Genomic DNA, 10,225 nt, shown 5'->3' on the forward strand with positions numbered 1-10,225 from the left:
AGATTCACCGAACGAAACTCAAAGAAACTGCGAACGACGGTTGCACCAGCACACAACCGCGCAGGAAACCTCGAAGACTTCCACGAACTCACGCTGTGGATGGGAGCACGTTTTACACGGCCCCACGGTGGGCGCCTGATGATCCTGCCTGTTGACCGGAGCGCTGGAGAATGCCTCGTCAAAGGATCGACGTGCGCACCGCTTCTCACTTCCGTTCCTCCTCGGGATCTGTCTCAAGAACCTGCAAAGAAACGATACGGCGCCGCTGCGGCCGATCGCACTCCGACGCTCAAGTCAGTGACGGTATCACCAAATACTAAGAACAAGAACCGTGCAAATCCTCTCTCACAAACAGCTCTGTCACTCGTAAGCGTAAAGTGTATGAACTGAACGTGCGTACCTTAGAAAGTCTATTAAGAACTCTTATATACCTGGTGGTTTTCTCTCTCCTGGCAGTTACAGATTTGGACACGTGGCTTGCATCCAACTGTACACGTGCCATCATCTGGAGGCTCCCTGACTTGGCGCTGCTTCTACTCTCATTTTGGCTAAGTTACGTATGCATGGTACTGCCCAGTGCATAGCAAACTTAGGAGTGCGATCTCTACTGAAACTGGCGAGTTAGGGCCTTCATACACCTTCCCTGTGGTCTCGCCGACCGCCTTCATAATCTGCTTCTCCTTCATCTTCGGCGATGTGCTTGTTCTGGCGATCTCCGACTGCTTGGTCGCCTGAGTCTACATCTGGCGACTTCATCTTCAACCTGGCGATCGCCTATTCTGGTAAGCTGGAAATCGGAACACGCCAACTTAACAACTGGCGACTACACGTGCCTCCCGACTTCCTTCCCATCTGCCAACCTGGCGCCTTGTCAACACGCCTACACTGTAGCAGGATGCCACGTCATCACGCCCGACCACCAGGGCGGTACACCTTCTATTCGGTGTTTTTTGAGTTCAAATTCATATAGTGTTCGGTGCTTGCTCTCTTTTGCTGGATTCAAGTGTTTCTTCTTCATTTCCTTTTAATTTGTTCGGTGCATTTCAGTTTTCAAGCTTTTTAATCGGTGCTTTTGTATTCTTATCTCTTTTAATCGGCTCAATTCGCAAGAAATGGATCTTTCATGTGAGTTTGGTGTTTGGTGCAAGTTTTGGTGAGTTCTTGAAACATAGAACATTGATCCAATTCTATTAAAAGTGCCTATTCATTCTCCAACTCAAGTTGATTCCATAAAATGTCAAATAATCATCTATACTTTGCTATTGGAATCATATCAGCTAGTAATACTAGTAATGCTAGTAATACTAGTTCTGCTAGTAATACTTGTACCTGTACCGCTAGTACTGTTAGTAATACTTGTACCGCTAGTACTGCTAGTACTCCAAGTACTGCAAGTACCGCTAGTACTGCTAGTACTCCAAGTACTGCAAGTACTCGTAGTACTACCAGTACTGATAGTAGTGCCAATACTAGTAGTACTGTCAGTACTGCTAGTAATACTAGTACTGCTAGTAATACTAGTACTTCTAGTAATACTAGTACTTCTAGTAATACTAGTACTTCTAGTAATACTAGTACTTCTAGTAATACCAGTACTTCTAGTAATACTTGTTTTTCTAGTAATACTAGTACTGCTAGTAATACAAGTATTGCTAGTAATACTACTTCTTCTAGTAATAATAGGACTGCTAGTAATACTAGTACTGCTAGTAATACAAGTACCGTCAGTACAACTAGTAATACTAGTTCTTCTAATAATACTAGTACTGCTAGTAATACTAGTACTGCTAGTAATATTAGTACTGCTAGTAATACAAGGACTGCTAGTAAAACTAGGAATGCTAGTAATACTAGTACTGCTAGTAATACTAGGACTTCTAGTAATACTAGTACTGCTAGTAATGCTACTACTGCTCGTAATACTAGTACTGCTAGTAATACTAGTACTGCTATTATTGCTAGTATTTCTAGTACTGCTATTAATACTAGTACTGCTAGTAATACTAGTACTGCTAGTAATACTAGTACTGCTAGTAATACTAGTACTATTAGTACTGCTAGTTCTCCTAGTACTGATGGCATTTTCATGTGTTCTTCTTGAATCAAAGTAGAAAATAAGGTGCAGAAGCAATGGGTGAGATGATCAAGACCCTCCTAGGAGTTGTGTTGGCCTTGTAGGTGCATGATGAGTATGGTGTTTGAGTGGTTCGGCCAGCTCAAGGGAAAAAGGTGAAAGGATTGAAGTTTAGAGCCTAGATTTCTAGGAGAAGTAAAGCTTGTGCACAAAAATGGCAGCATAACCTTACTCAATTAAACTTGAAAATACAAGGTGTAGGCTCCTCCTTTTATAGGCTAAGGAGGACCATAATGCAAACCTAATGCTAGCCAAATGAAATGTAAATGTGAAGCACATGGGTGCACATGGCACATGGGTGCACAAATGAGCACATGGGGAGGGGTGTGTCTAGTTTTTATGCTCACCCCCTCCATGGGCTTTCTAGACCGGCCTTGGTAAATTTAGAGATTTTTTTAGAAACTCTAAGTTTACCTAGGTTGGTGTTTTAGGTGCCAAAATTAATTCTAAGAAAATTACAAATAAAGTTCCTATGCTAATTTTGACAAGAAATTAAAGTCTACTCTACACTAGAGTTTATGGCATTTGAACATGTAAAAGAACGTCTTCTTGGATCCTCTTGGCCATAACTCTATGGTTGGCCCAAATCTACCCTTTGGTGGCTTGCATGTGGGCTTGTGCTTGGGCCTCTTCCATCATCCCCTCCCTCTTGAAAAGGATTTGTCCTCAAATCCATTGCTTCTTTTTCTTCATGGCTAGGGGAATGGATGTGGCTGGATGGTGTCCATCATCTCCTCCTTCTTGAGAAGATCTATCCTCAGATCTACAGACTTGATCTCGGATAGCAACCTTTTGCTTCGCCAAAGCTTGTCCTCCTGGATCAAACGTCCACCTATAGAAATAATCAAATAAGGCATAAGTGTTAGTTTGCAAATTAATTTTACTAGGTTGCCATTTTTGTTTTTCTTTTGGTTTTGGCAACCTTGGACAAAGTTTCTCTTTTAATGGTTGTGTGTGGTCTCTAATCATCTTATGTATTTTAAAATGTTCATTTGTGGTTACTTTCTCTTTAGGCATAAATCCTATAGAAGATGGTAACAACTTAAAAGGAGAAAGATGATTGAACCCACACATAACTTTAAAAGTAGAAATATAAGTAGTTTTGTGAACTACTTTATGGTATGTTTGCTCACCTCTAGAGTTGTGTGTGCACTTCATGATTATTCTAGGCATAGTAGAAAGAGCTAGATTTTCAAATATATTTTGACCATGCGTTTGAGGATGATAAGAATTTAAAGTGTGCAATTTAGTTGCAAGTTTTCCAAAGGAAATCCTCAAATCATGGTTTGCGTAATTTGGAACTCTATTCAACACTATGCTTGAAGATAAACCATGAAGATGTATCACTTCTCTAGAGAAGAGTTTATCCATAACCATGAAGATTGAATCACAACCTTTTGTTGTCCTAGGGAGTTTTAATATGAAATTTATATCTTCCCAAGGATCATTTGCAAAAGGTGAAGGAGTATAGAGTTTATGAGACATTGCCTTGGGCGTAGTTTGAAAACAAGAATTGTACCTAAGGTAATGTCTTTGAACTTCTTTTCTCATGGGGGACAAAAGTTTTCCTTTTAAAAGCTCTAGAGTTTTATCAACTCTAATTTGTCCCATGAGTTCTCCTTCATGAAGACTTTTTCTCTTATGTGTAAGGATAGTCTCGTTGTGACAACCATTGTTTATAAGGATTTGTACACTTTGCAATGGTTGTCTCAATAAGACATGACAAGTTTCTTTAGGCACTACTTCACATAAAAAATTGTTTTTGTAGATGCTTATAAAAAACTTGACATTCACTTGGTGATATCCTAGCACATATGAGAAATAATCTATTTCATTTTTATCTATGCAAGCTTCTTTTAAAGACTCTTCTTTTTCACTTAGGCTTGCAAGTGTTCCTTTACAAAAGGTAAGGCTTTGAGGTTGTTCAACAAGACACATATTTTCAAAGGTATTTTTAAATCTTTGGTCTTGTTCAATGACCTTGTGGGAAGGAACACTCTTCTCCCACGCCTTTTGTTCTTCAAGGGTCTTCTCATGCTTTTCTTTTTCTTCTTTTTCTTTAGCTTCCCTTTCGATTTCCCCTCTCTTCTTTTGTATTTTTCTTTCCTTTCTTTCATTATGGGAAGCAAACAATTTTTCTACCCTCATTTCCCAATCTAGGCAAGCTTCTATATTTTCTTTTCCATGGAAATGGGGTTGGTCTACCCTAACCTCTCTTAGGTTTTCATGTTCTTTTCTATCTCCTCTATGTCTTCTAGGGGGTGCTTGATAATAATCATTTACTCTAATGCTTCCCTCCCCAAAAGAATCATGATCCTTAGAGATATATGCATGAGAAGGTAATTTTTTTAGAATGTGAGACTTCTCATCCTTTGCTTTAGTCAAAACATTAAGTTTAGTCTCACTCTCCAATTGTCTATATGCAATTGATTGCACAGTTTGTGAAACTTCTTTCAAAAGAGTTTTTAAAGATTTTAATTCACTTCCAATAGACTTTGTAGAATGAGAAGAAGAAGACATGGCTAAAGCTTTGTGTATATAGGTGTTTTACTTTGAGAAAGTTTAGGAAAGTTAAAGAAGGTAGTTTTCCAGGTAAGGGAGGTGAGTCACAAAGGACTACTTAAATACCAAGCCTTTTCCTTGCCAAAAACTATCCTCCAATATCTTCACACAAGACTTTCTCTTAGTGAAACACTTAGAACACAAATAAGTTGAGAAATCAATTTTTTTTTTCAATGCAAGAAAACAATGTATGCTAACTAATTTAACAAAGCTAGTCGGTTTAACACAAAATAAGCATGCAAAGCATTACTACTAAGCAAAAAGAAAGACAATCACCAACAATTAACAAAATTAAACATGCAAAACGTAGCTATGAAAGCAAAAGAAAAGCAATTACAAACAAGTAACAATTACTAATCAAGAATGCTATACTATTCGGCCCTAGGTGAGGCTTCTTGGACACTTTGAGCCCTTGAAGACACACTCACCGTCTAAACGTAATTAACAAGGTAATTAACAATAAACCAAGTTGCAAAGGAAATAAGAGAACTCCCTTTGTTGATCCTCTTTTTGGTTAGTGCACTTCTTTGTTGTCTTTGCTTGTTGATCTTCCTAGTGTTTGTAGTGTTTTCAAAAATGCTTGTTTCGGCTTTGGCCTTGTCTTCTCCTTAGAATGATGGTCTTTAATTCTCCAATTTCCAGCACCTAGCAAAGGGATAAACCTTAACCAAATCAAGTTCCCATTCACATAAGCACCAAAGAAGAATTAAATTCCAGCACCCAAATTAGAGGTCAAAGAACAAAAGCAAGAAACAAATTTAAGTGAATAAAACAGTACCACCAAAAGGATTTAGATTGTGACAACTAGAAAGAGAGTCAATTAAGTAAAGAAAACAAATAAAGGTACACAATTAATGGTTGGCACACAAAAGAATTCCTAAAGAAAAGCACTAGATTAGATGACCAAAAAAAAAAAAACAGCACCACTGAAAAATGTTGTGGGCCAGAAAACGTGTTTGTTCCCCGATTTATGCTGATCTGTAATTTTGGAATTTGGCTCTGAAATTTGTTATGCAAGATATTCAGGATCTTATCTAAAATCTGGCTTTGGATTCACTCAAAACGGATGCACCATGTTTTTTTAATAAATTTTTCAAAATTGGTGTTCGGTTAGGCCAGCTGGAGCGCTTCAGATTTGCACTCTGATCTTAAAAGATTTATCATTTTTTTTCTGTTGCTTCTTTTGACCTAATTCTTTTTTTGTCCTTTCTATAACACTTTAAACTTGCATTTTCCAGAAAATCAGAATTTTCCTATGGGTGGAAATATTTTTCTGGGTTAAAACAGCCAAAACAGAGAAGGTGTAAACAGGGGAATCTGAAAACTGGAAACAAAAACAGCAAGATACCAAAGTTTAGACACAATGGAAATTTGTGAAATAGAATTGTGTATGATCTAAACACAATATGAACTCAAACTAAAAATTAAAAAGGCACCAAAGGAGCAAAGAACAGCAGATTCAAGCAAAATAAAGAGACCCAAAATCAAGAAACAATTAAGCCAAATAAAAGGACTACTATGAATTGTTGACAATATGGATGAACATGACTTGACAAAACATTTATAGATTCAGAAAAATAAAGACTCAAAGCATAAAATGAAGCAAAATTAAGAAAGCAATAAGGACTCAAATTCCTAAAAGAAAACAGCCACTCAATGGTCTAAGGAATCCTATCACAAGCTGCACAGAATTTGTTCAAGATCAATTGAACAATTGTGCTTCGGTTGGATCTTCCATAAGCACACCAAGAACAATTTAAAAAGTAAAAAAAAACAGCAAGACAAGTATGGAATTTAAATGACAATGTGAAATAAAGAAGAACTAAAATTTAAAAAGACAAGGAGCTACTCATCTTGAAGAACCAAAGCTCATGATACCAAATGATGGCATTTTCATGTGTTCTTCTTGAATCAAAGTAGAAAATAAGGTGCGGAAGCAATGGGTGAGATGATCAAGACCCTCCTAGGAGTTGTGTTGGCCTTGTAGGTGCATGATGAGTATGGTGTTTGAGTGGTTCGGCCAGCTCAAGGGAAAAAGGTGAAAGGATTGAAGTTTAGAGCCTAGATTTCTAGGAGAAGTAAAGCTTGTGCACAAAAATGGCAGCATAACCTTACTCAATTAAACTTGAAAGTACAAGGTGTAGGCTCCTCCTTTTATAGGCTAAAGAGGACCATAATGCAACCCTAATGCTAGCCAAATGAAATGTAAATGTGAAGCACATGGGTGCACATGGCACATGGGTGCACAAATGAGCACATGGGGAGGGGTGTGTCTAGTTTTTATGCTCACCCCCTCCATGGGCTTTCTAGACCGGCCTTGGTAAATTTAGAGGTTTTTTTAGAAACTCTAAGTTTACCTAGGTTGGTGTTTTAGGTGCCAAAATTAATTCTAAGAAAATTACAAATAAAGTTCCTATGCTAATTTTGACAAGAAATTAAAGTCTACTCTACACTAGAGTTTATGGCATTTGAACATGTAAAAGAACGTCTTCTTGGATCCTCTTGGCCATAACTCTATGGTTGGCCCAAATCTACCCTTTGGTGGGCTTGCATGTGGGCTTGTGCTTGGGCCTCTTCCATCAAGTACTGCTAGTAATACTAGTACTGCTAGTAATACTAGTACTGCTATTAATACTAGTACTGTTAATACTGCTTGTACTGCTAGTCCTGCTAGTTCTGCTAGTACTGCTAGTCCTGCTAGTAATACTAGTACTTCTAGTGATACTATTACTGCTAGTAATACTAGTACTGCTAGTAATACTAGTACTGCTAGTACTGCTAGTAATACTAGTACTGCTAGTACTGCTAGTAATACTAGTACTGCTAGTTTTACTAGTTCTGCTAGTAATACTAGTTATGCTAGAAATACTAGTTCTTCTAGTAATACTAGTTCTTCTAGTAGTACTAGTACTGCTAGTACTACTAGTACGACTCGTAATACTAGTACTGCGAGTAATACTAGTACTGCCAGTAATACTAGTACTGCCAGTAATAGTAGTACTGCCAGTAATACTAGTACTGCCAGTAATACTAGTACTGCCAGTAATAGTAGTACTGCCAGTAATACTAGTACTGCCAGTAATACTAGTACTTCTAGTAATTCTAGTACTGCTAGTAATACTAGTTCTTCTAGTAATACTAGTGCTGCTAGTAATACTAGTAATGCTAGTACTGTTAATGCTAGCCAGGTTAGGGCGTCGCCAAGATGAGGCGTCGCCGAGCTAAGGTATCGACGGTGTCACCCTCCGATACCCACGGGTAGGAAAGACCGTGGAGGGGCGACACCACGAGGGGTCTTAGTACCTCAGAACAATAATAAAGAGAAGAGAAAGGTGGCTTCAAGGCCATATTCCCAGTACCAGTGAGGAGTAAACTGACTTGTGAAGTACCCACGCCACCTCTGGGAGACCCCTGGAACAGATTCGACCCATGAGAGGGCCACGCCCAGGGGCGAACCATGTGTGTGGTACGAGAGGAAGGTAGATATACTCCTAGGGCGAGTGACTAGAGGCAGGGGCGCATGAGTTGGCATCGAGAAAGTCACCCCTTGCGCCATATGCACTTCGAAGAAGGAGGACTTACACGATGGATTATCCCTATTTTGGGTTACGGCGCTGTAAGGCTCTCCACGTAGAACAACGGTCAAGTCAGAAGAACATGTGGCAGTAAGCATTGAAACATCAAGGTATGTATGTTTCCCTGAAAGTTTGCTAAGGTACGCGTTTATTCAGTTTACGTTTCAAATGCTTTAAAGCACTTTAAACGCTTTAAATGCTTTAAACGTTTTAAACGCGTTAAACGTTTTAAACACGTTGAACGTATTTATACACTTTAAATGCGCTTTAAGACGCGTTAAATGCTTTAGACGTTTAAAAGGGGACTTTAGACGTTTGAGACGAGATCCAGGTTTTCAGTTTTACACACACTCTAGTTGCTTGCTCGCGAACCCACTGTACGCACAGGCAATTAGGGAGAAAACCAGTTACTGATTTATTTGACCACCTTCAGAGCATTCGTTCACGGTGTTCCGATACGGAGGTGTGTCACCTTTGATGTTTCTCGCTAATTGACGCACCTGGTCAACCGACGGGAACATTTGGGCCCACCGTGGGGCCGATCTAAAACTTCAGTCCCATCGCAAGAATTCAGTTCCAGTTGCAGTTTCCAACCCAGTTCCCTCCAGATAATACCAAGAGTCATTGTTCATTGAAAAATTGGTGCAGTTTTCACCGATTGCTTTTGGTTGAGTTGCTGTTTGATCGTGTTCGTTCGAGTTCAAGTCCCCAACAATTTCTTTATCCCTTGGAGTTGCACGACCGCTAGAAGGAGTTCCAGAAACCGCAGATGATGAGATCCACGAGGCAAGGTACGACGCGTGCTGAGAGTGAAGAGATGACCATACAGTAGATCATTGGCATGATGCAGGCATTGCAGGAGGCAATGGCAGCATCAAAGGCTGAGCAAGAGCGCATGCAGGTGGATCTCGCGACGTCTCAGGCGAGAAATGATGAGCTTTGTCACATGAATGAGGAGTTGCGCCGCGGGTGGCACAACCACACAACACAACGCAACATAGATGAACCTGAACCTTTCACTCCACCAAAGGAGTTTTCTACGCTGTTCTCGCAGCCGATCCTGGAGACGGAGATCCCCAACACATTCACTGGGCCCAAGGAGACATTCACAGGGATGGAGGACCCTGAGGCGCCCAAGAATGCAGATGCGTGCGCAACCCGCCAGGGTCAACGAGGCCACGACGGGAAGGAAGAACCAGGAGAGGAGACGCCCCCACGAGGCAAGGAGGCCCAGCCCAGGGTTCGAGCAGACGGAAACCGACCAGTGAGGGAAGGAAATAGACCGCTGAGGCACAACTTTGTGGTGGAGCTAAAAGACCTCATTGATGTGCCCAACATAGCTGACAGGTTGATGCCACCCGTGAAGTCTGACAAGGTGTTGGGACATCACAAAGAGTCGTGGTGCGAGTTCCACGAGGCGTTCGGGCACCATATCAACAACTGCTTGGCACTGGGCTATCAGTTGGATGAGCTGGTGAAGAATGGTTTCCTGAAAGATTATCTTGCTGGGTCTGCGACGACCACATCCCTGACAGTACCAGAGAAGGATCAGGCGCATGAAATGCCGGTCCATGGAGAAGTGCATACCATTTCTAGTGGCTTCTCTGGAGGAGGGCCCACTGCCTCTCAGCGTAAGAGGTATGCAAGGTCAGTGAATTCAGTTGCGGAGGGGGGTTCGGATGATCAGTGGGAGTGAGACCTCGTGTTTACAAGGGCTGACCTACAAGATGTCGTCCCACATGACAATGACCCCGTGGTCATTTCGATTGTCATAGCTGGGAGGAAGGTGCATAGGGTTCTCATCGACCACGGGAGTTCCGCGGATGTCATGTTTTGGTCGATGTTCAACAATTTGCAATTGTCCCCTGACTTGCTGAGGCCCTACACTAGATGCTTGTATGGGTTCACAGGGGACCGAGTTGAGGTGCGTGGCTACCTGGAGCTGAGGATGACA

The 10,225-nt window shown here is 40.8% G+C and overlaps 1 protein-coding gene across 1 annotated transcript; it reads left to right on the top strand.

Moving 5' to 3' along the window:
• Positions 1-1,234: 1,234 nt before the first annotated feature.
• On the top strand, positions 1,235-9,967 carry LOC137816102 (uncharacterized). Its single transcript, XM_068619199.1, has 3 exons — positions 1,235-2,088; positions 7,335-7,884; positions 9,122-9,967. The coding sequence occupies exons 1-3, from the start codon at positions 1,235-1,237 to the stop codon at positions 9,965-9,967; spliced, it is 2,250 nt and encodes a 749-aa protein (XP_068475300.1).
• Positions 9,968-10,225: the final 258 nt, after the last annotated feature.

This window comes from Phaseolus vulgaris, chromosome 10 (genome assembly GCF_000499845.2).
Source record: "Phaseolus vulgaris cultivar G19833 chromosome 10, P. vulgaris v2.0, whole genome shotgun sequence".
Taxonomy (NCBI): Eukaryota; Viridiplantae; Streptophyta; class Magnoliopsida; order Fabales; family Fabaceae; genus Phaseolus; species Phaseolus vulgaris.

Excerpts from the sequence above, each read along its gene's own strand:
- LOC137816102 (XM_068619199.1), top strand. The coding sequence starts at position 1,235 with ATGTCAAATAATCATCTATACTTTGCTATTGGAATCATATCAGCTAGT. Across the intron at positions 2,089-7,334 it reads AGTACTGATGGCATTTTCAT|TACTGTTAATACTGCTTGTA; the intron begins GTGTTCTTCTTG and ends TATTAATACTAG. Across the intron at positions 7,885-9,121 it reads GTACTGTTAATGCTAGCCAG|GCATTGCAGGAGGCAATGGC; the intron begins GTTAGGGCGTCG and ends GGCATGATGCAG.